Raw genomic sequence first — 27,304 nt, forward strand, 5'->3', positions numbered from 1 at the left:
CATGTTCGTTTGTGTACCACGCGCAAGGTTTATGAGCCTAGTCCAAGTCTTCTTCTCTGTTTTTAGTGTATCTCTGTGGCAGAATTACAGCACCACATACTGGTCTGGCATGTATACTACATCATTTTGCGGTTTCGTGTGGATGCGGATATTTCTTGAGACGAGGAAAAAAAGATCGAATTGGGGTAAGCTCCGTCTCCGTGTGGACGGGGCCTAAGTAGGAATGTCAACCAGGGGCGCCTAGTACTGATTAAAACTAGTACTGATTGCCAGGGCCCCAAAGGAAGAGAGGGCCCTCGAAAAGTCTGGAATATATATTTTCAAGTGGGTGGGGGGCATTAGGACTGCCTATGCATAGGGTCCGGGATCTTGTGCAGCGCCCCTGATGTCACCCACTGATAGCACTGCTTATTTGCATGTGCAGTCTGCATTGTTTTAGTGCCCGCTTCATTAAAGGAATTATGCAAATTAGGTAAATGCAATATTTCTGAGTGTTAGAGTGTGGAGGAAACACAAATGTCTGTCCGTCTATCCGTCGTTCTGTGTGTCCATCTGTCCGTCAACACGTTTTAGCTTGCCAAAACCTTCAAATTAATTTTTATTTTGTATCCTCTGTGCTACCTCAAATTAAATTCAGGAATTGATTTGGAGTTAAGGCATTCTCAATTAAATGATGAATGCCATACAACCTGCAAACATCTCTTTTAAATGACATTTCATTCACCACTTGCATTTTTACAGCAAATTGATGTGATTAGGCTCAGATATCACTGGGTTTCACGAATAAGTGCGTAATTGGGAATAATTTACCTGGTTAAACTAAATTGCTTGTGGTTAGTGAATTAAACACATGTTTTTTGTGCTCTGAAATAATTAGAAGAGATTACTGATCAGTAAACATGCCCTTTGGAAGTGTAGTTCTATGTTTAATCCTCGCCTTTTCATTTGCTCGCATGTTTTACCGTAGGTCTCCGTGGCATCATGACCCTCCAGCAAACTCCACAGATTCCCCTCCTGAGTTCATTACAGTGGAAACCCCTCCTGACGGGCGTATCCCACCCACACAGCCTTCACCTGTCTGCCCACAGGGGCTCTGTCTCAACGCCGGATCCTGTCGGCCCATCTCTCTGCCCAGCGGAGCCTCGTCTTTCTTTTGTGACTGTCCTCTGCACTTCACAGGACGCCGGTGTGAACAAGGTGAGACCTCTAGCTCCCCTCCTCATCACAGCTGAAATCCTCCCTACTGGATTACTGAACTACTAAATTAGCCTACATCCCTTAATTTAACTTTATCGAACAGTTCAATTTGGTGTGGAGCTTTAAAACAACATTTCAGTTGATATCGTAATGATGCATACTGTAGTACCTCACCTCTTAAAGCATGCAATGATCTCCCACCAACAGAAGCGGTGCTGGAGGCAGATGCACGGCACATTTTCACAAAGGAAAATGGAAATCTTGCCCTGTTGTTGGTCCAGGGATCACTTTAAATAATTTGTGATGTGCTTAAAGTAAGGTTCATGTAAGCACATTTTAATGTCAGAAACCCCTCTATCTGCTCACCTCTTGAGTCCTACTACAAATGAGATGGTGACCCTGTCACCTGTGTTCTCCAGATTCATTTTACCTCCTCTGCCTCATGCCAGGATAAGACATGAATGATGTTAAATTCTGGTGAGTGGAAAGTCTTTACACAGTGAACCCAATTGATATTGACTGACACTCAGCGTACTGTACTGAACTGCAAAATATGGCAGATTATTTCACACTTCAACAATTTACTCAACTCTGAACTGACAATGGACGTTCCTTTTATCAAAATCACCACCTTGTCACCACCAATTGAGTATTTATTGTAATGTGCTTTTGTATTATTGTATTTTGCTCCAGCTCCTGCTGACTCGCCATGTTTAGCCCTGTATCAATAAGTCAGTGCTCAGGTAAAGAGCTAACAAGCCGAGCTACAACTTCATCTGTCTCTGTCGATGTAACATTCAGATGTTCTGGCGGTGAGGTGACTGACTTCAAATTAATTAAAAATCATTTATTCTTCTTTCTCTCGGGTTTCTATTTTTGTGCACTGTTAGACATTGATTGATGTGTTTGTGAACAGATCAGTTCAGTTCCTGTATGAGAAGAAAAAAGAGCTTTTCAGATAAAGCTGTCAGTATTTTCACTTTTGTTTGCTACTGATCATGGAAAAATATATCTCATGAATGTGGTCCAAATTTACTTTTTAAATGCAAAGGCACATACAATATTTTCCTGAGAACTATTATCTAACACAAAAGTAGGCTGGCATGAAAAATAGCTATTTTTTCACTCACTAAACGGTTACAAAGGTTGTAAAAGTATATCCTATATTTGAGGTCTTGACCTTCTCCATATATCCAACAATTGAAATGAAAACTGAAACTGCCATAATCTGTTTAATTAATTTTCAAAGCATTTGCACTTTTTTTATTTGTATTTATTAATTATAATATTATAAAATATAATTATACATTGTTTGTTTCATTTGATAAGACATTAATTGAATATTTCAATAAACATATATTATATATACACAGTATTTTAATATTTTTTTTTTTTTACTTTCATAAAATGTTTGCCTATTTTATTTATTTAATGTTTATTGCTAGCAACACATCTTCATAAATTGCAAATCTGAAAGAATTTATATAGAAAATTACATATATGAAAACGCACATATATAATTAATATATCATATGTAAAAATGTAGTTTCAACATTTTATGAAGGTTTAGCACCTCTTTTTTATTGACCATTTTCTGAAAATGACTGGAAAATTATCTATATTTTTAGGAGCTTCTGTTGTGCTTTTTTAAGCTTGGTTTTGCACTCTCTGCATAGAAGGTTCCACTTTAAATCTGATCATAGACATGACCATATTATACAAGCAAGCACATATCTGAAGACATCTTTGCATATATTTATGATCACTGCACTGAATGCTATAGTAACATTACATATTATTGCATTGAGTGCAACTGCTTTTGGAATAACTGATGAAAATGTTTTTCCATAAAACAAGGGGACCAGTGATAAATTCAAATTCTGATGGAAAGCGGTTTTCAAGTCCTTCTTCTTAGGCCATCCTCTTCATTGTGAATGCTGGTTCCTAAGTACATTTCACAGTAGTTGAAAAAATCTGCTTTCTCATTTTTGTTCTTTTCTTCTTTTCCCATGCATACACAGCAGAGCTTTGTGTTTCAAAGCTGTATTGTTTTGTTTTGTTTAGCTTTTTTTTACTTTTGACCATGTTAGCCTTCTAGGTATCAAATGCTCATTCCAAGGAGGAAAGACAGATCATGAACTTGAAGTTAAACTAAAAGAAAAGCATAGCAACAGTAATAGTGGTTAAATAATAATATAAGGCATGATCAGAAGCACGTCTAGGGTTGAAGAAACAAAATTCAGCGGCAGTTAGTTGCATTTTCAAAATAAAATGCAGAAATTATTATTTTTATGTCATCTGTTGTCTATGAACAACTTGTCATGACTGTTGTTCACTGATTATTGTTTCTATTAATATACTGTAACCTTCATAATAGAAATCAAACATGCTAAGACAACATGTTCTTAAAGTTCTAAGAGGAAAAAATTGGGAGAAATGTTTTTTGGTGTTGTTTGTTTGATGTTTCTATATAGATAAGCTGACCTTCTTGTCTCTATAATTTAGTCTTCTCATAATCACTCTGTTCATTTACCAGCTAGTGTCAGCATACATGTCACAGCAAAACAGAGGCAAACATCCTGAGGGTGAAGGGGAGAGAGAGATGAGAGGGTGTCTGTGGATTCATGATGGAAGGGGAGCGCTAGGGTCACACTCAATCTCTTTAATATAACATGACAAATAAGAGGACAGCTGGCCTCAGAGATCATATACCAGTTTGGAAACAGTAACTAACACATTGAATTAAACATGAAATTTTGAAGTAGAAAGACTGAAATCATATTTTCTTGTAAAATGAAATACAGGTATACAGGATAACATCCAGTTATTCCATCTGGTGCAAATAGTCTGAATAATTACAGAATAAACAACTCATCTGCTCAGTCTGTACCACTTTTTAATTTCTTTCTGAATCAAAATGAATTTAAAATAACTTTGTGACCACAAAATTAAAGATGCATTTCCATGTCTGAGAACATCTTGACTTCTGTGAGGTTTACAATTAAAGTCTCTTTCTACCATACATCGATTGCAAAGGGTCCAAAATAGTTTTTATGGTGTGTTTTTTTTTTTTTTTATGTGATTTTTTTTTTTTTTTTTTCTGTTATGTCTCCCTGGTGAGATTTATTTTACAACTTGAGAGTGAAGTGAGTGTGTTAAATCAACTGCAGTGTTTCCTTGTTGTTCGTATTGGAAATTGGTGCTGGGTGGGTGAGGAGCTTTTTTGTAATGTTTTCCCATTGCAGCAGCATCTATCTAAATGATTATTGTCTCAGACTGTGGAAAGTCTGTAATTATACTGCTCAAAAAAAATTGAAAGAAGGCTCTTATATAATTATTTTGAAATATTATTATAATTTAAAAATTTTCTATTTTAATATACTTTAATACATGATTTATTCCTGTTATGACTAAGCTTAATTTTCAGCAGCCATTATTCCAGTCTTGGTCACATGGTTATTCAGAAAATACTTGATGAAAACAGTTGAGATTAATTTAAGTTGGAAAGAATAGCCCTTATTTGAAAGAAATGTTTTGTAACATTGTAAATGTTTTTGCTGTCACTTTTGATTAATTGTATGCATCATTGTTGAATAAAGCTATTAATTTCTTCTTTTTTTAAATCATATTGATCACAAACTTTGAATGACATTGTATATTATGAACAAATATCATTTAAAATGAACATTAGTATAAATTAATATTAACCTAGGTATAAATAAATAAAAATAACTTGAAACCTAATGCATAATGTTAACAAACTGAACCCTACCTACTATAAAGTGTTACCATTTTATGCAAACGCTGTACACTCTGTCCTATATTATATTCCAAAAACAAAAATGGGGAGTAAAATACAATACCAACACATACGGTATACAAGTGAAATTTGAATAGTCAAAAAAAAAAGTGATGTCAGCAATGTTCCTAATGACAAGTTGTCATCAAGATGAAATGACTTTATTTGCCTCTCAGCATTTTTCACAGCTTGGTCAGATTGTGCCCTCCTTTGGGAGCTACGGATGCACATGTGCCGTACACCTCAAGAGTAATAATACAGACAGGGTTTCATGTCAGGGCATTAGTACATATACGAGATGTTGTCCTCCGTAAAAAAAAAAAAAAGAAAACTACCCTGCTCAGCTTGCTTTCTAACTTATTTTGGGGCATAATCTTGACTTACAAGTCCCTAAAGAAGAAAAGAGCTCTGCGCTGTGCATATGGTCCACTCTGAGTTTCGGAGAGCATTTACAGCTGTCCGTTACTTTATCCGTTTACCTGTTCCTTGATCAGGCTTTTTGCAGTGACTGCTTCTTTTTTAGGGCATTTATTGATGAAACGAACTGTCCATGATGAGCCAACAGTCCTATAAAAAGCAGAAAGGGAGCCGGTGACCTCTCTCAATAACTTACTCAGCACTTCTGTGCTCTTATGCCCTTTTCTCGGCACCTCCGCCATTTGTTCTCCAAGTGCTAATTTGCAGATAATTAAGTAATCCGCTGAAATGTTATTTGTCCCTCTGGGCACAATGCAAAGCAAGGGGGTTGCTATATTCAGGGCTGACTCATTTGTAGTTCCCTCATGGGAAATATCACGTAATCAAGCAGACACTATTAAATAATTCTTCTGAGCCCCCAAGTAAAGTTGTGCAGATGTTTTACTTTTTTTTTTTCAATGACCACACAACATGTGTGTACACTGGAGGGGGAGAATGGTGTAGAACCAATTTATTGAATTGAACTTTGAATTGTTTCATAGCAGCTTCACAGTATTAAACAGGAAAATAACAGAATCAATCAAGCTTTATCAAATATGTTGCAAATCTAAGTATAACAGTGTCGTTATTCAGCTCCAGTCAGTTAAGTGTTGATTCAGTTTGGTTCAATAACTGTAAAGTTCAATTATGAACCAAGTTCAGTTCCGCTATAAGCAGCTTAACCGAAGACAGTGGTTTCATTATTCAGCTCCAGTCTGTTCAGTGTTGATTCAATTCAGGTCAGTAAGTATCAGTGTTGCAAGATTCGTCAATTGAACAAATTCGATTTAGCTATAAAGCAGCTCTACAAAAGGCAATAGTGTCATTATTCAGGTCAGTTCAGTTCAGTGTTGATTCAGTTCAAAAACTGTGAAGTTCATTAATCATGAAACAAGTTCAATTCAGCAATTAGCAGCTGAACTGAAGAAAATGATTCACAATGAGTCATTCAGTGCTGATTCAGTTCAGGTCAATAACAGTGTCGATGTTGCAGAATCAAATCAGTAATATTACGGAATGTTAAGGCGACAGTGTCAAGAACGTTATTTTTTTTAAGTAGAAGACTGAAATAGTATGTTCTTGTAAAACTACTACTTTGTTTTATTTAAAACTTCAAATATTATAAATCATGATAAACATTGTAAATCACTTAGTCTTTGTCACCACTTTGTCTGTCATGGCATCGAAGTTGTCTATAATTAAGGCTGTGTTCAAAATATTGATACGTTGATGTATCGTCACAGAGATTTGACAGTACAAATATCGATACAGCTTGCCCTGTATCGATATTTTGGCACGTGCACAGCAGGGGACAGTGCTTAATTTGAATACAAGAACACCATTTAAAATGGAATAGAAAAGTCCAAGGTTTCTTAAAAAAAAAAATAATAATGAACAGAGCTTAATATATAGGCTACCACAAGGTTTAATCTGGCCACAAAGGAACAAAACCAGGGTTGCCTTATATAAAAGAAATGTTATCCCTGAAACATTGCACAATATGGAAATATATGTTAAGTTTGTTACTTATCTTTGTCAACATGGCAACCCTGTGCACGTGTTCTCTTTCCACTATTAAAAAACACCTGTTTTCTGAAAACACCTGTTAGCTTGCAGTTTAGCGATCTCCACTTCATTCTATTCTCAGAACATTTTAATTCATTAAGTGTTTATTTACATGAGAGAGAGGCTGTGTACGTATGAATTACCTAACATATGCCATTACCTATATTGTACTGTGGTACAGTTATGGAGGCCCTTCAAATTATAGAGGTTAACTGCTTATAGTTAGCACTGGCCCTAAAGTATGCAGTGTTTCATAAACAGCTGTTTTACTAAATTCTACTGAGGTAAAATTCAGTGCAGTCCTGTATTGTGATACGTATCGTATCGTGGCCTATGTATCGTGATACGTATCGTATTGTGACTTTGCTGGTGATACACAGCCCTATCTATAATGCCCAAGAAAAAGGCACAGTCTACTCTTTCAGCTGGTCGTTTGCTTTTCTTTCCCTTTGTCTATCCATCAAGACAGTATCTGTGCTTATCTCATGGTTTATCAGCCTCGTAAAACTCCCCCTTAAACTGCAGCCCTGAGAGCGTGCACTATTTTCTGCTGAGTTAGAGGAATCAGGAAGACTTTAGAAAGGCTCCTTCGGTCTGACTGCAGTCCAATCGGCTTGGAGCGCTGGGAATGGCTTGATTTGCTTGGCCACTTTCTGAGCCTCAACTCTGTTCGGTGTCGGCGGCCCTTCTGGGTGCCGGAGAGGGTGGAGTCTGAGGGCTGTTGACTTGCTGACAAAGTTTTTCCATGAGAATTATATAACAAGCCTAGGGATTTGACAGTAGAGCTTCTCTTCCTTTAGTCTGAGTCAAATTAGAGTTTGCCACTTGGCACCACAATTATTTTCACTGTTGGTGCTTAATGCGAGGAGCGGAACAGTAATATTCTCTAGGGCAACAGGCGAGATTAATCCAAGTGTGACAGATTCTTCTGGTTCTACTAAACAGATTTGTCGTCCATCATGAAAATCTTATTATAGACACATTTCTAAAGTGAAAATAGCAAATTCTGCTACAGTGTCGTGTATATATACAGTGCATTTATCAATTCTCATATTTAAGCAAGACCGAGGATATTTTTTTAAAATAAAAGTATGTGAGTCTCTGTGGTATAACAACAAAAGCAGCACAGTGTCACATGAATACAGTACCAAAAGGTCATCAAAGACTTATTAATGTTTCATAGCATGTTTGGGAGGATATTCTGTCTCTTACTGTCATTATTTTCAAGATGAATGGTTTGCAGTCAAGCTTCTGCCTAAACAGCATCTGTAACAAGCAGCTAGACGCAAACGCTTTATCATGCTGATCATAATGGATCATTATCTGAAGCTCTTCATCAGCAATGACAACCAGACCAGACCATACTGTATGTAGAAAGAAATACTTAATATATATATGTGTGTGTGTGTGTGTGTGTGTATGTATGTATATATATATATATAGAACGGGGATTTCCAAACTGGAAATTGATACATTGAATAAATAAGAGCATTTTATGTACAGTAGTGTGAACCTTCCAGATATTATTTTACACATTCATAATGTTTTCATTTTTAGCAGTCCTATGTAAAATCTTAATCTTTGTACATGGAAGTATTGTATGATGATGAAATGTTTTCATGTGAAGTGAAGTGAGTGACGTGACATTCAGCCAAGTATGGTGACCCATACTCAGAATTTGTGCTCTGCATTTAACCCATCCAAAGTGCACACACACAGAGCAGTGACACACACACACACACACACACACACACACTGTGAGCACACACCCGGAGCAGTGGGCAGCCATTTATGCTGCGGCGCCCGGGGAGCAGTTAGGGGTTCAATGCCTTGCTCAAGGGCACCTAAGTCGTGGTATTGAAGGTGGAGAGTACATGCACTCCCCCCACCCACAATTCCTGCCGGCCCGGGACTCGAACTCACAACCTTTCGATTGTGAGGTTGTGAGTTCGAGTTCAATGGTGAATGAAATGTAAATGAAATAGATTTTTAAAACATTTGCAGATTTAAGTTGTAAAAATTTCAAATGCAATAATTGTATGTACTAAATATATAAATATGAATATTTTTATACTGGATTAATACATTTACTGAATCTGACACTTTTACAGTTCTTAATTCTTCATTGGTTATAAATGAGATTAATCACAAATTATGTTTATTCTGTAAAAAAATAAGACCCAAAAAATACCATGTAAATGTGTCGTGTTTAAATAAATAAAATCGTTAAGAAAATATAAAACAATGGATGTGTATATGATACACATTTTATACTAAATAATATAATATACTAAATAGTGTTGTAAATGAAAAATAGTGTAAAAATGTAAAAATAAATTACAGAATTTACGGATTTTATTTGTATTTTTTATTCCTTCTTTTTTTTGGAAATCGAAAGATCTGTTTTTTTTTGTTGTTTTTTTTTTACTTTATTTTTATGGAGGGGGGGGGGGTCTTTTTTCCAGTTTTATACATATAACTCAAAATGACAGCTTTACAAAAAGGCTTTAAAATGTCTCTACTAGCGTTAAAACCCAAACTGGATGTGTTTTAGTATGTCATTGCAGAAGTCATGTACAGTAAATTGCCTTTCCTGGCCTCCCTGAGAACTGCATCCTGCCTCTTGCTGAATCAGCCTTAATGTGTGGTATATAGACTGCCGTTCTAGCAACACCTTGACAAACGTTCACTGTGGATGGGCTATGTTGAAGTCTTGTCACATATCCCTTGACAGTGTCGTGCTGCATACACTGCCTTCTGTGTAAAAGCTAACAGATCATTACTACTGCTGAGAGGTCCTGACCATAGCACACAACACCCTCCTTCCTCTTCCCCTTAAGTCACTGCCGTCTGTCACCCTGTGGGAGATAACATTGCTCCACAACACGTCCTGACAGGATCCTCCTGCTCTTGCGTGTAGGCTACTTATCAGAGTCTGGCAGACATTACTGCTCTTGACTGTGCATTCAGCTTGGAGGTTATACTTGTAAATGTTCAAAAGTCAAATAAACTATAGTTTCTGCATTTGATAACTAATTATCAGATGACTAAAAATGTGAATGCTATACATTGTCTAAAACCAATTTGTTAATTGTACGTGTATATATATATATATATATATATATATATATATATATATATATATATGTGTGTGTGTGTGTGTGTGTGTGTGTGTGTGTGTGTGTGTATGTGTAATTTGAATCTTAATTATTCAAAAATGTTGACACTTAGGGGAAATATTTGCACTTCTATAAAATGTATTTGTCATAGGCAAGGCAAGTTTATTTATATAGCACATTTGGTAATTCAAAGTGCTTTACATAACAGAAAGTAAAAAAAATAATCACAAAAATAAAACAAGCCATTTAAAAACTATTTAAAAATGTAATTTAAGACGTGTTAATAGAAGTGGGGCAGGGCCATGAGCTGTGTGAACGGAGTGAAGCCGGTGGAGTGATTGGAAATGAGCGACACCTGCTCCACTCACCGGTCTCGAGTCCCACAGAGGAGATATAAAAACGGAAGGATACAAAAGAGGAGCGACGATGGTGAAGAACGTGAGAGGACCAGGCCTGGGCTTTATTTTGTGTTTTGGTTTTGTTTGTGCGCAGCAGTCGTCTGCGAGGGGCTGTCACGCTGTTTTGTGTTTATTTGGTTATTAAAGTTTTAATTTAAATGTTCGCCGGTTCCTGCCTCCTTCTTCCCATGATTGTGAAGTTTTTTTATATTGTTACAAGACAGTTTCAAAATAGAAAAAGATTTTACATAAAATACAGTGCAATACATAAAATTTAGTGTAATCAGTTTTGGACATCACATTGTGTTAATAAAACAATTAAATGCACAGCTAAACAGATGAGTTTTGAGTCTAGATTTAAATGTGACTAGTGTTTTAGCACATCTGATCTCTTCTGGAAGCTGATTCCAACTGCAGGCGGCATAATAACTGAAAGCAGATTCCCCTTGTTTTGTGTGAACCCTTGGTATTTCTAACTGACTCGATCCGAATTATCTGAGTGGTCTGTTTATATTCGGTTTATATTCAGTGAGTATATCTGCTATGTATTTTGGTCATTGAGTGACTTATAGACAAGTAAAAGTACTTTAAAATCAATCCTAAATGTAACTGGAAGCCAGTGTAAGGACCTGAGGACTGGTGTGATATGCTCAGATTTTCTGGTTCTAGTCAGAATCCTGGCAGCAGCGTTCTGGATGAGCTGCAGCTGTCTAATGGTCTTTTTGGGAAGGCCGGTGAGGAGCCCATTACAATAGTCCCAAGGGTACAATTTCTCCAAGTCTTGACTGGAAACAAAACATCTAATTCTTGCAATGTTTTTTAAATGATAGTATGCTGATTTAGTTACTGCTTTGACATGACTACTAAAACTAAGGTCTGTCTTCAGAATCACACCAAGAGTCCTGACTTGATTTTTGGTTGTTTGAAGAGTCAAGGAATGCATTCACTTTGAGAACTTCAACTTTGTTTCCAAATGCAATGACTTCAGTTTTTTTCCTTGTGAAGAAAGTTTTGCATGTCATACCACATGCCTAACTATTAAGGACAAAATGGTGCAAAGTTTGTATTTTTAACTGAATTGCCAGCTCTACCTTTTACTAACAAAATTTTTATTTTTCTCTTCTTTTTCAGATACCACAGTCTTTTTTCCTCAATTCGATGGTACCTCTTTCTTGGAGTTGCCATCTCTGACATCCCTGTTTCAGTCAGACACTCACTTTCCAAGCCATTCCTCAGAGGACAGGAGGACCATGTATTTGACAATGAAGAGCAAGACACCTCATGGTACTATTCTCTACTGTGAGTATCTGAGGCCACTGGAAGTATACATCTCTTAAAAACTGAGTATTGTGGCTTTTAGTGCTTGTCTGGAACAGTATCTTTGGGCTCATCCATATGCTCAAATACATTTTTAGGATATGTACTTATATTTAAAATTGACTTTCTTTTCTGGGAAACTGACCAAAACATAGATGACTCACCTTGCACACGACGCATACAAAATCTTGTCTATTAAAATACAGTCTGAGAAAATCCTCTTCTCCTAATAACATCTGTGTATAAACGGGGTTGAGGTTTGGCCAGCCCGTTAACCCCTGCAGCTTTACTATATTGGTTGTAAATATATAATTATGGAGCAAAAAGTACCTTTCTCGATTAATGGCCATTCAATTGTTTAGAATTCTTGCAAAATATAATTTTTGTGAGAATGTAAATCACAAATTTTTCATCATATACTACTAAAATTTAAGTGGCTTTAAGTGTTTTTTTGTTTTGTTTTTGAAAGTCTCTTATTCTCACCAAGGCTGCATTTATTTGATCAGAAATACAGTAAATATTGTCAAATACTTGTAAAATTAAAAATGTTCTGTTTTAATATATTTTAACATGTAATTTATTAATGTGATGCAAAGCACCATTACTCCAGTCTTCGGTGTCACATGATCCTTTAGAAATCATTCTAATATGCTGGTATCTCATATCCTGGTATTATTATTATAAAAGTTAAAAGCGGTCAGCTGCTTAATATTTTTGTCCAAAAAGTTCAAGAGACCAGCATTGATTTGTAATATAATTTTTTTGTAGCATTATAAATGTATTTACTGTCACTTTACTGACACAGTTTAATGCATCTTCACAGTCTAAATGTTTAATTTCTTAAAAAAAAAAAAAAAAAAACTTTTGAACGGTAGTGTATATTTTAAGTATAACTCATGGATGTAAACACTGGATATTTTAAAGGGAAAAGCCATTTGAAAACTGCTTTTCAGTAGCCAAATGTTCAAAGTGTTATGTCACTTACATATCAGTATTTGTGATTTAAAAAAAGATTGTCTGGTTAATGCATTTTTTCCTTTATATTCTTGTAGATGAGAGGTATCCATATTTTTTTAGGCTTTCCTTTTTCATTTTGCTCCAGAAATATATCAGATACAATTTACCATGGAAACCTTATTTGGTCTTCAAACACTTCTAGCTGAAAACTTGCACACAGGTTTTATTATCTGTGCTAATTTCAAACCAGTGAAATATTCGTCATAAATTATGTTTCTATGGCTACCTGCTCGTTGCTTGCTCCAAGATTAGGGTGAACAGCTGTATATAAATACACACCGCAAATGTAAAATAATATTGTCAATTTGATTTGAGACACAAGTCATTAATTTTTACATGACATTTATGATATATTTGCTGTTCGCATGTGTCTATTGAATAGCAATCACATCCAAACGATGCAGAAAGTTTGACTTAATAACTCACACTCTGTCAGTGGGTGTTAATGAATAATTGGCTTCCCAGCTTCGCTCACTGAGGATTACACAAACTGAGTTATGAGACTGTGAAAATAACTGTAAGTGTCAGTGCTAAATTAAAATGCCGGACCGTTGACTGTACCTCTTTATCCAGTAATGAAGTCCTCTCTCAGGACATGTTAATGACATAGCAAATGTCTCTAGGTGAAATCAATCACATCATGATGGGATATGTGCTGTGGGCTTAATTTAAAGTTATGATGGCTGATCCCATTAGCTAATTGGCAAACCCTGCTGGATGATGCTCTTCAATTACTTTGTCCTAAACAAATATGGTTCCTTGGCTAGATCGACTTCCAAGTGAATGAGTATTTGGGGGGTTTTACCTGTAAAAGAGTGAATTAGATTAACATTAATTATAATGTATTAAAATGCTAAGTAGTTTCATTATTGGAAAACAAGAATATATTAAAAACGGTTCGTTTTATTCTATTAAACGTTGCCTTGCTGACAAATCTCTGTTGCTTGAGAGTTCAGGATTGTAATTAACTGATTGACGAAATAATTTTCTATACATATTAACCATATGTCATTAATCTGGTACCTTGTAACACAAAAATGTTTTCCAGGCGGATTGCTAAAAAATTCTGTGCACCCTTACTTCAGCAAGTCAAATTAAGTCAGTCATCGAGATTAGAGCTTGTCAGTTTGAGAATTAACTTTACTTTTTTTTTTTTTAAACAGCAGAAATCAAGCAGTATTTTTTTAACAATATTTTAGCAGAACATGTGAAAAGTTTTTTTTTTTTTTTACCCTCCCCATGCAAATGTATGTGATGTAACTAACTGTGGGTGGTTTCTAATAATACTATGTGTTGTACTAGTAGAATGAACCACAAGATCGGCCCTACCCACACTACATCGTAAATACTATAATTCTATAATATTTATTCGATTGGATTTGACAAAAAAGATTGCATGCTCAAACTCATAAATTATTATTTGAATAATACCCTGGAATATTTCCTCTTCTTTTGACATTAACACTCATTTATTTTTCTGTGACTGGATGAACTTTTAATCCACATGTTTGAGACATTTGAATTTTGCATTTCTCAGTTTTTAATACAAAATTCTAATAGAATTGCAATAAAAATATCATTATTTGTGGTTAAAAAAATAGTTTGCATTATGCTTTTTCTCTATAAATTGAATAAAATGAGTCATCAGCGATAGTTTTTATCACCTCTGCAAATGCATGTGATGTCACTAATTATGGGCGGGGCTTATCTGGTGGTTCTACTTATTATATCTGTTGTGGTATAATTGTGTTCGTCTGAATATTGTGCTCATGATGACTCACTAGAGGTCTGAAATATTGTCAGCGTTTGAGTGGGAAGTGCTTTATCAATCATCGTTTTACTGTCATATTTGCAGTCGACATTATTCTAAATTTTAAGCTTATTTCAGATGACTAAAATGCAGTCCATATTACATCAGTAGTAGCGGTTTTGGCAATCACCTGACATTTAAATAACCTGATAAGGAAATGAGTCCCGTCTATAAATTGTTGGCACCAAAGGCAGAGGCGCTGGATGGACTGTCATCTTTGAATGAGATTGCTCTTGATGTCAAGTTAGAAAATTCATTTTACTTCCACCCTGTCAGATTAGCCGTGCATATGCAGCTCACCTGACATGGCCAATGTGACAGTGTTTATCTCATGTCTCAACCTGTCAGAGTCCTCGTGAAATTCCTTTTATAGATTAGCCATGTAAAAAAAAGACAGGGAGCAAGCATTTGGGTTCATTCTCTCATTCGGCTTGTGACACATTCATCAATTTTAGAGGAGGGAAACTGACTGATTTAATTAGAATGCTCTCCCAAGCCGGCGTCAATGTGATTAGTAACTTATTTATTTTTCTGTGGCAAATGGACTTTTGATCAATGTCAGTTTTATCCAGATAATTTCAGTTCTTACATCGGGGTCCAATAGTCTGAGACAACTAGTAAAAATGTTTGTATTTTGCTAATTTCTAATTTGAATACAAAATTGTTAATTATGTGTTACATTACATTTCAAATATGCATACTCCGAGTCACAATTTCTTATTTGACTAGTGAAATAATAAATAATGTTTTTAACATTTCTAACCTTTTCATAAAACCTGTTTATTTCCTGATTTAAATGTCATTGTATTACAGTGTGGTCAAAGTCTCTCTAAGAAGCAAACCACCACTGGTATCTGAATAATGATGTAATAACAAATCAATGATTTCTTTAATAAAATTTTATTTGGCTTATTAAGTTATTAGCCTCTTGGGTTCAAATGTTTTTCTGCTGCTGGATCATAACCCAGCCCAGTCGAAGCTCTCTTGTCTGAATGTAAGAAAAGGTAGAACTCTAGAGATCAAAGGAAGCTGATCAGAGGACATGCATCAGAATGCAGAAAACTGCTCAGAGTTACACCTGCATCTGATCTGTTCGCTCTCTTCCAAACAAAACCTTCCCACGAGCACAATGTGAGACTCCCGCTGGGCTTCAGTCATCAGCCGACAAGAGGGATTGTGAATATAACAGGTGACAGGTACTGACAAGAGAATGCATGCATCGTTAGACCCAGTACAGGGTAACAGGGCCATTGGGACAAAAAGGAGTAATTTGTCATTTCCTTACACACCATCCCCTTAACATAAAAAAGACGAAGAACTACAACTGTAGTTGATGCAGTAGGTGCCAAGTGCATCTGCAAACACTGGGGTTGTTTCCACAGTAAACAGGAAGCTCCACAGTATTATTGTGTGACTACTGGAGCTCAAGCGGGAATAAAATAAGGGGTTATTTATTTAGTTGGGATACCTTGTGCTGCTGTAGATACACTTTAACCATGAGCTGCTTATGTATCTAAAACAATTCACTTATATTTCCTGAAATTCTCATGATTTGTTCTCACCACTTATTGTTGGCTGATATAAAATTGGGGAGAAAACAATTAAATGAATTATTCATAAAAAAATAAATTAAAAAAAACATAATTCTGAAAGGTCAGATTAAGGAACATAATATAAAGGAATCTTTAGGAACTTACATTTTAGACACATTATCATTAGAGATGCACCGATCGATCAACCAAGGATCGGAATCTGACTTAAATACTAATTTGTATTTAATTTTTACAATGAAGACTACAGAAATTACCTTTGATAAAAATTTACATTTGATTACTTTAATTCCTGTAGTATTTCTAATCTGAATAAAAACTTAGTTTCATAGCTCTCTTTATTCTATTGCATCTATTTGTGCTTTTTGTTTGCTTTTTTTTTTTTTTCTTCTTCTTCTTATTTAATTACTGTTTTTTAACTTTTTTTTTTTAAACTTTGTGTCATCGCTTAGGGGAAAAAATCGGAATCGGCCAAGAAAATTGCAATTAGTGCATCTCTAATTATCATGTTTCTCTGTGTTGTTGTTTTTTGTTGTTGTTGTTGTTTTGTGCAAGCATACATTTTATTAAACAAAGTCTGCAAGCAACAGATGAATCAGCATTTTTAACAAATCAGTTGAGTGAGTGATTCATTGACTCACTCTTAAGCACTTGTTTTTTTATTGCCTGAATCAATGCGCTTGAATGAGTCAGGTAATAATATATAGAGATATTCTGTATAACTGAAACAGGGTTTCAAGTCCAACATTAAAACAGGTAATCTCTAAATTTCATTAAGATAAGCTCAGAGTTAAAAGATATCTCATCTTTTTCAGCCCGGGAGCAGAATTTTGGAGTCCGTTTCCTCCATGTGTTTCTCCAGAATGGAAGACCGGTGGCCAAGTTGGGCTGCAGCAGCATTCATGTTTTGACTGCAGCTGCTTCACAAAATATCCAGAACAATACCTTGGTGCCAATTATAGTGAGGTGAGAATTGTTTCGTTTACAGTATTTTTATACACTGCAAAATATTATTTTCTTAGTATTTGGTCCTGTTTTAAAATGTGTGAAGACTCTGAAAACTAGATAAATTAGCTTGAGAAGTCGAATTGTGAAGATTATTTTTTTCTTGTTTTAGGGAGGTTTACAACAAAAATACTGATTGAGAATTTTTTTCAGTGCACTTTGTCAAGATATGATTCTATTAGCTAATAGCATCTGTAGTACTCTTCGATTTACATTTAATAAACACACACATTCATGTACAATTTCCTACAGAGATTTAGATTTTTTTCTAAGTCAGTCATTTGAGTCTGATCATTTACATTTTTTAAATTGCATAACTAAATAATGAGGGCATGGTAAAGTTTTTCATTTGGCCTTCATACAAAAAAAAAGTGGGAGTCACATCAGAGCTGCATTTACCTATGGCTATGGCTTTGGTTTAATGTTTTTCTTTGTTGTAATTTCCGTAATCACACAGCAACAGCGAAATTTCCTACTACATATTAGTCATTGTTCTTTTCAACACATAACAATAATGCTAATTAACATTATCCCGAGGGAGCCAGTCACCGCTCGTACATAATTCCATAATTAATATAATGGAATGAACCTATATAACCACTCAAATATGAGATGTATTAAAAGCCACAAACTATTGCACTATTATGTTTTCCATTATATATTTATTAGATATGACCATGCTTGAATATATGAAGTAATTTGCATAAGAATTCAAAAGGCTTGAATGTCAAGAGGCTGTTAATAGAATTGCATTTATTCACTTTTAGCATATCTATTGCTATTACATCATTAAATGATGAAAGTGAATCAGAAAATATTTAATTAGGCCTTTCCATTTAACATGTTAGTGCAGTTAATTGTTTTTTTTTATTATGTTTTAAAAAAAAAACAATCATGAACTTGAAAGAGCATCTTAAAAATGTGAGACGCAACAGGCTGAAATACAGAGACAAAAGTCTACAGTAAGCCAACAGTTATTAAAACTAATTACAGATAGAATGCAGTGATCAGTTAATTTTTAATTGATTGACAGCCCTGCTGATGCTTAACCTGAAATTAATTACTTAATTAATTACAGATATCTATTAGTATGATAATACATATGGCATGTTTATAAACCTACATTTAATTTATGCATTTATTCAGTTGCAATTTAGCTCACCCTATGCATGTAAAGCATGCAGTTTAAAGAAATCTCTCCAGATGTAACTGTGTTCAGAGAGCATTTAAGCAACATTTTATTGCACATATATTTTTTACATCTTAGCTGTAAGGCTATTTTGCGGATGCATATGGAAGTCCTCGGCCATTAGGTTTGTGGTTTCACTTGTATATTCGATGGTTTCTTGAACAGCTTTTCTCCCATAGAGGATGTGTTTAGATGCCAAGTACTTCTAACTTAACAATCCAACAGCCTGTATCAGTTGTCTCTAGATATTCCTGCTGTCTTCTTTGACTCAGTGGTCTCATCTCTTAGGTTCTTGGAGAAGGTTTCTCTCCTTCTGTCACTTGTCTGAGTAGATATTCTGGCTGATGGAATGGAGATATTGTCAGATGTGCCATCTGCACTTTTCTGAATGTCTGCTTTCTTTGTTCTCAATATTCCACAGAATAATAAGTCATTCTTTTGACATTGGTACATCCATGTCCAATAAGACTTTGAATGATGATGTGAGATACTGTAAATATTTTGCATGAAATCCTTAAGAAATATGTGATTCAAGAGGTAGAGCATCAGTTACAATTACAGGGATAGTTCACAAAAAAAAAAAAGCTCTGTCATCATTTACTCACAGTCATGTTGTACCAAATTTGTATGACTTACTTTCTCTTTGAAGCACAAATATTTTGCGTTGTTTTTTCTTTCATGAAATGAAATGGGATCCAATGTTGCTGGCCTTTATTGCATAAAAGATAAATACATATTATTGAAATATTATTGAAAATATCTTCTTTTCTGTTCCATCTGTTCCTTCCAAGTCATCCAGTTTTGGATTGACATAATGGTGACTTAATACTGACAGAATTTTCCTTTTTGTGTGAGCTATCCCCTTAAGATCCAAGGTTATTTTATAAGATTAAAAGAAGACTTTTGCTAAACACAGACACAAAGGAAAATTAAAGACAAGACTTTGATTTTATTCTTACAAGTCAGTTCAAGTCAGTTCTAGAGGCAAAATGTAATAACAGTTATAAAAAAAAAAGTGTCTAAGTATCAAAACTGTGTATTTATACCAAATCACCTTAAACAGCAAGTTCAACAGGATAAAAATAAATCCATCTCTGGTTAAAAATTAAAGCAATAATTGACACAGCATGGTGTCTGAAGCAGTGAGTAGAAAACTTTCTTGAATTGGCCAATGTGCACCAGCAGCTAAAACCTTTTAAAATGAGTGCAGTATTGTAATTTAAATAGCATTAAGATTACAGCCAGTTAAGAGCATTATTACAAATAAATATTCACCCTGCTGTGCCAACAACTCATGCTGAAGGCAGCTTGGAGAGTGCATTTTATTCACCTGTTGTCGTTTTAAGGCCAATTTACACTGCACTCACTGACACAAACCGATGCCAACTGCCAACTGATTACTGTAACTGTACATCACTTTACAAATGTTCCAAGACCTAACAAACGCAGAAATGCTCAGTCGCTGAAAATAATTGCTGACCAACTGACACAGACAGGGGTAACACAATGATTTAGTTTTACTTGTTCAAGTATAATGAAATTCCATTAAGTAACCAAAAAAATAAAAATAAAAAACTAACTTAAATAGGAATGTGTTGCTATAATTTAGCTGTATTTACCCCTTTATATACAGCTGAAAGCCCAAAATTTTAATTTGCTGATTATGCCATCCAAGATGAAGATGTATTTTTTTCATCTTCAGAATTGGGGAAATTTAGCCGTACACCACTTGCTCATCGGTGGGTCCTCTGCAGTGAATGGGTGCCGTCAGAATGAGAGTTCAAAAAGATGAAGAAAACATCTCAATAACTAATCTAAGTAAACTGCATTTTTGTAATAAACAAATCCATCAAGATCTATTTAACTTTAAACCATTGCTTCCGGCTAAAATATTAGCTCTCTATATAATATTGCTTTCTCCCATATCAGAACCATTGGAACCAAGACCTATGAAATTGGACCCACTCACTTTTCTGTAATTAAGCACGTATTTCTGTTTGCATTTTAGAATGCCGTCAGTCAAATCCATTCAGGGCAAGACAACCCTGCACAGATTACCATTCCACCTAAGGAATGCTCTAATGAAGTAAACTCCATTCCGTATTTTAGCTACAGCCTTGACTTCTGTGCTTCCGCTTCATCAAATCCATTCCACTTTGTTTTCAGTGCTCGCTCCTGCTGCACTCCAGACCAGCAACACAGCAATGTAAACAAAGCATCTTAGCATATCTGCTGCTGAGGTGGGTCTGGCTGTGTGCTTGCATATTGTCACTATTTAAAGGGGGGGTGAAATGCTATTTCATGCATACTGAGTTTTTTACACTGTTAAAGAGTTGGATTCCCATGCTAAACACGGACAAAGTTTCAAAAATTAGGTTGTACGTTTGAAGGAATATTTCTGTTCCAAAAATACTCCTTCCGGTTTGTCACAAGTTTCGGAAAGTTTTTTTGAGTATGGCTCTGTGTGATGTTAGATGGAGCGGAATTTCCTTATATGGGTCCTAGGGCACGTCTGCCGGAAGAGCGCGCGCTCCCGTAGAGCAGAGCACTGAGAGCACAACAGACTTCACTGATCAGAGCGAGAGCGCCACGAAATGTCACAAAAGAAGTGTGTTTTTGGTTGCCAGGGCAAGACAACCCTGCACAGATTACCAAAAAAAAAAAACAGCATTAAGGGACCAGTGGATGGAGTTTATTTTTACAGAGCATCAACGGAGTTGTGCAAGTGTTTGTGTTTGTTCCCTGCATTTCGAAGATGCTTGTTTTACAAACAAGGCCCAGTTTGACGACGGATTTGCGTATCGTTTATTTCTTAACGATGATGCAATCCCAACGAAAAAGGGCCACGATCGTGTGTTGGAACCGCAGGCATTGAGTAAAACTGCTTCAAATATCTCTGCCTTCTTGTTAGTGCGTCCCCTCGCATGCCAGAGACCCGGGTTCGAGCCCCGCTCGGAGCAAGTCGTTGCTGCTGCTGCTCTCGTTCAGTTTCAGCCTCGGGATCTGATTCTGGATCATAAATATACGCTGAATCTGACTGTTAGCCATGGTTTGTTTTGGTTGGTTTTTTCCCTCACGTTGTCACAGCTTCCAAACGCTTTCAACGCAAAAGCCTACTCGCTTCTCGGTCGTGTTTTTCCGGGAAAAATCGGTACAGACTATCTTTCTCTTATGAATATAATAAAACTAAAGACTTTTTGGAGTTATGAAGGATGCAGTACTACTCTATAGGTACTCAAGATTAACAGGATATTGAGTGAAAACAAGCATTTCACCCCCCCCTTTAAGTGAATGTTCATCATTTGTTCACCTGTTGCTTAAAGCATCAAGTAGTCTTTGTTGCAGCACTGAATAACAGTTACACGTACACTTTGTTGGACCCACCCATAATTTCTTTGCTTCTGACCACTATGCTTTCTCCAGGGAAAAAGTCATCTGAATCAGCAGTGAATTATCCACAGATTAAGCACCGTTTTTTACAGTGTGCACCTTTTCCCTGACCCTGTGCACTGACATGAGGGTCTAATCTTCTCCTCTTGTCAGATGGTGAGAATAAACCTGGCTTTGTTGATATCAATAATTCTGCATCTTGAATTGGAGGTCATCTCTCCGGGTCTGCTGGAGCCGTGAAGATCTAATGAGATCAGGCGTTGCGTGGTACTGGATCAAGGTCAGCCAAGTGGCACTTAAGCAGAATTTTAATGCAGCTAGAAAGAGTGCGGTACCTTTCATTAGAAGAGAGCATCTGAGTGGCAAGTTATTTAATTATTTATTTTTAATTAACATAAATGTGTTGACGGTTTTATGTGTGTGGTGTGATTTTGGGGGCTGCACATGTTCGTTCATTCATGGCCAGAAGTACTTAGACATCCTTTTATAATTAAAGGCTTTGGCTATTCTAGATATGCCTGTGTGAAAAAAATATCAAGCATATAGCCATGAATCTCAGTATCAAACTTGGGTCATACCTTTTTTTTTTTTTCAGCGTCACAGTCTCCCAAGATAGATAAAGAAATGATTTACTTAGCCTGGTGTGAAAAACCTGACTGCCCTGCATAAAGCCCAGACCTGAACCACTATTGGGATGAATTGGAATGCTTACTGCCTGACCTCTTGTGTCTGAATGGGAGCAAATCCCTGCAGCCATGTTCCAACATCAAGTGTAAAGCCTTCCCAGAAGAGTGGAAGCTGTTATAGCTGCAAAAGGAGGGCTAACTCCATATATTTTAAAATGATGTGGTTGTAGCGTTCAGGTGTCCACATACTGTGAGGTGTCCACATATGCGTACGTTTGTGTGTTTCTTGTGTGACTTGATGTTGAATGATGCTGTTGATTATCTAGCTCTTTGTGGGGATTCCCATCATATCAGATTTTCCATTGCCATTGTGTAATGGGTCACTTGAAAAATCAGGCACTGGAGAAAGAAATGTAAATCATTGGCCCGTGATGATATACCTGAGAGCAGTACGGGGGGGGGATTGAGATGCTCAAGTCTGTGTCAACGTCTGTTTGGTGAAAGTCCTTCAACACTTGAGATGATGAGGCCATAGAAGAGGATAGATGAGATTATAGATGAGGCCAACTGAATTATAGCAGCTGTTGAGCAGTTGAAGAATGATTGAAAACCTTGTCAGTTGTCTCAGTTAACTGAAACATGTCACGTTGAACCTTTACTTATGGATTATGGATTCATTTAGGATCACGTTTTAGGGCAAATTAAAAAAGGTGCAAAGCACCATTCGCAATGAAAATATATTGTGCAAAAAATAAAACCATACAAAACTATTATAAAGTAATAATAAATACTTATTGTAAATATTTTGTTACTTGAAATAAAATAAATGTTAACTGAAATAAAATTAAAACTTTCAAAACTTAAACTACTTTTAGCTAGTTTCATTTTTTAGTTATTAGTTTAATTTGGTGAACTAAAATTATATATATATATATATATATATATATATATATATATATATATATATATATATATATATATATGAAATATAAAATATAAAAAAATTTACATTTAAAAAAAGATAATGACAAAAACAACAAAATTACTAAAACTTTAACTAAAATAAAAATAGAAAAATAAAAGCAAATTCAAAATATTGATAAAACCTGATGATACTAAAATAACACTACTACTAATCCATATTGGTATTGAAAATTATACCTGTAGAAATGTTTGTTAAATTTATATCGGTCACAATATTTAATAAATTAATTGTCTTTATGAACCATGATGGAAGAAAAATATATTTTCTTCTACTCTTTTACGTTCAAATGTTCACGTCAAGAAACATTTTGAGAAAAATGTATTCTACCAATGGTTAATTACTAAGCAAAGTAAATATATATGTATATTTAAGAATGATTTTCATATCAACAGTCAGACTGAGTTAGGAAAAGGTAAACTGAAATGTCAAAAAGTAAAAAAATATATATAAAAAAATGAAACTCAACCAGTACAGTTAAAAAAGAAAACAGTTGAAGTTGCACTTTGGATTTACTTCTGGTTCATTCATCGCAGTGCAAGCAGAAGGTCAAGTTGAGTGCATTACTTGTTAGATACATTATCTCACGCAGTAAATTCTGCTCTATCCGCAATGAAAATATATTGTGCAAAAAATAAAACCATACAAAACTATTATAAACTAATAATAAATACTTATTGTAAATATTTTGTTACTTGAAATAAAATAAATGTTAACTGAAATAAAATTAAAACTTTCAAAACTTAAACTACTTTTAACTAGTTTCATTTTTTAGTTATTAGTTTAACTTGGTGAACTAAAATGTTATATATATCATATGATATTACATTCATGCATGAGCTCTAGTGTACAGTGCACTTTATACAGTACATACTGCATAATGCTAAATAGTAAGAGCACTGAGAGTACATACTGCATGCATGCATTTGACCGGCAATTTAATAGTCTAGAATAAAAAGGGTTAAAAAAACAGTCCAGTTGTTAATACGTCAACTCCTGTATGGTGTTTATTATGTGTGCATGTTTTTATTTTAAGTATTGCAAGTGATTCACTCTATTATTGTGTTTATTTTGTTCTTTTCTCTCTTGCCCTTTTGTGTCTACTGGCCCATGACGCACAGTTCTGTTCTGTGTGACAGTGTGCTACTGTGACAAACAAATTTCCCCTCAGGGATCAATACATTTCTATCTTATCTGATCTTATTCAACTCATATAAATTCATATCAAGTGACAAGTGGATGGGTCGACTGTGCAACATTCCACCGCTGCATCGTTTCAAGAAATGATGGAAGGAATACTTTAGACCAAACTTTTTGATCAGTCTTCTTAAACTGCTGATCTAGATTTCAGACATCAAAGCGTACCTCCGAGTTTTAAAGAAGTCTTAAATTTGCACCTCATTCTCCCTCTCTCCCATTTCTGGGAATAATGTTCTGTTGTGAATGTTTCATATATTCATTTCACTTGAAGAACAATCTTTTATTCATGTTGATCTTATTAATTCATACTTGGTGAATGAAGTTTGACTGTGATGTTTCTAAGCAGTCTGGCCCTCTTCTTCTCATTTCTGTCTTTTTCTTTTTTTCTTTTTTTGGCTTGTTATGGATGGTTAGTAAGAAGTATACATCGCTGTTGGCTTTTTAAAAAATGAATACTGTTCCTGGTCGACACTGCATGTAAGGTTACCCCTATAATATGGTCTGTTGATCTTGCATATGTATTGCTGGAGGCTTTTCAGTGCTGAGTTTGCTTAAACGGGTGTGTGAAGCAGACAGTTTAAATTAGGTTAAAGGCTTGCGGTGGTGGCATATTGTTTACCTTCTAAGTCTATTGAGAGTGTTTGTATGTCTATATTGTCAGATGCTTCTGCTGTGATTGGCTTCAACCCAAGATTGCTGTGTGTGTCATTTCTGTTCACACAAAGCCAAAGGTCAACAAGCATGAGACGATGCATTACACAGCATCGCATCCTGTCCTTTATAACACATACATTTTCCATTCCCTAGCACTTATTATCATTTAAATGTATGCCGTTTATTCCTGAGGAACTACTGCTGTGTTTGTTTAAATAAAAATGGGGGGGGGGCATTCTTAATGTGGTTGCTCTGTGGATCAGTGCATTAGATCTGCAGATAATTTTGCTTCTTTCCTATTTATTTCCCAGTAACTGCTGAGACCCCATGCTGTATATTCTGTCCTTGAGTAGTTGAATTTGGTTTTTACATTGCTTATATTATTACAGATAAGACTATCCATCCATCCATCCGTGTGTGTCTCTGTCTGACTGTTTTTTTTTTTAAGAATATTGTGAAAAAATAACACTTTATTTTATTATATTTAAAAATGTTATTTATTCCTGTGATGCGAAGCTGTATTTTCAGCAGACATTACTTCAGTCTAAATGGCACACGATCCATCAAGAATCATTCTAATTTTTTTTTATACTTTTTTTTTATTATTATTATAATCAATGTAGAAACCGTAACAGAGAAATAGAAACAGAGCTGCTTAATATCTTTGTGGAAACCATTATACTGTCACTTTTCATTCAATAAATATTGTATGTATCCTTGCTGAATAAAAAGTATAATTTTCTCTTTTTTTATCATATATTAAAAGTGTGTGTGTGTGTGTGTGTGTGTGTGTGTGTAAAAACATATACAGCATATTTACTTAAATCTATTTTTTAAATATGAAAATATATGCAATTTACATGTATCCTTAACTCCATCTTAGCACATGTCATCATAATGGCCACAGTCACATCCCATGCAACAAATAACCATTTTGAAGGCTACTACTGGGGATTGGAACCATTGTCGATTTATAATTGCAGAGTCTTTTAGAGAGCCTAACTGTAATCGCCATATTCCCAATACAGCTACTCCTGAATTTGATTTGGGTTTTTTTTCATGCATGCTTGTAAAATATACTAGCTTTCCACACCAGTATTTTTATACCAGCTTAAAGTAATATTTGTGTTCGGCAGGCTGTAAGCATTGTTATTTTTAATCAGGCAAGTAGTCAGACCACTCTCAAAATACCTCATCTGGAGCTGCGTCTCAAAGCCGTAGGGCGTGCCTGTAATTTGGGTCTGGAAGATCAGCTGGAGACATGACTAAGAACACAGGCTGCCCAAAATAACTGAAGCCATTCGAGTGAGCTTGTTATGCAAAAATTGGCTTGACGCTTTAATGCAAGAAAGTCAGTGCAGCTGGTTGAGCGAGTCTGAAGGGCTGTGCCTGTCTTTATCGGCTCCCTCGGTGGGGGTGATCAAGGGAAGCGCCGTTATCTGCCACCGGCTTTTGACACGTTAGCGCGCCTCTCCGAAAACATGCATGTGGGAACAAAGCTCTTCAGTTCTGCATTCATCTTAGGTTGCTTATGATGACACAATCCTTTTGAGCTATTGACACGGTGTGGACAATGTGATAAAAATGATCAATGAGTGGCTGCAATTGTGGCTCTTAAAGGCTCTCATTCAGATGAAGAGCAGGTAGAAGTGAATGCATGAATGAATTCAAGAATTGTAGATCTATTTAACAGCCCTTAATTAGCATGAACATCTTTTTTCTGTACATTATCTGTGGGCCAACAGGGAATTGTGTTGATGGTTTTTCTGTGTGCGATTATCACCCGTCATATCGCAACTTGTTATTATTGCTGTTCCTGTTGGACTTGCAATGTGGCATGAAGTAAAAGTCTTTCTCATTTCTGCCTTTGTTTTCACGTCCACCAGTAAAGAAGCAGCAGTGTGTGTGCGTTTGTACTGCAGAACTGCAGCTTCATGATGTTTTACTGCCATCTGTTGCCAGTGCTTTCTACATGTTTTGTAGTCAGACCAATAGTGGCCCCGCGATCCTCTGAGTCTCCCAGCATCCA

The 27,304-nt window shown here is 35.6% G+C and overlaps 1 protein-coding gene across 1 annotated transcript in view; it reads left to right on the forward strand.

Moving 5' to 3' along the window:
• Positions 1-27,304, forward strand: part of LOC113068813 (protein eyes shut homolog) — a gene marked incomplete at both ends in the record, with an annotated part of 95,294 nt that overhangs the window by 38,111 nt on the left and 29,879 nt on the right. The window contains 3 exon segments of the mRNA XM_026241671.1: positions 968-1,197; positions 11,667-11,834; positions 17,045-17,195. Of these exon segments, the coding sequence (XP_026097456.1) occupies positions 968-1,197; positions 11,667-11,834; positions 17,045-17,195 (549 nt within the window).

Source organism: Carassius auratus, unplaced genomic scaffold (assembly GCF_003368295.1).
Source record: "Carassius auratus strain Wakin unplaced genomic scaffold, ASM336829v1 scaf_tig00000131, whole genome shotgun sequence".
Taxonomy (NCBI): Eukaryota; Metazoa; Chordata; class Actinopteri; order Cypriniformes; family Cyprinidae; genus Carassius; species Carassius auratus.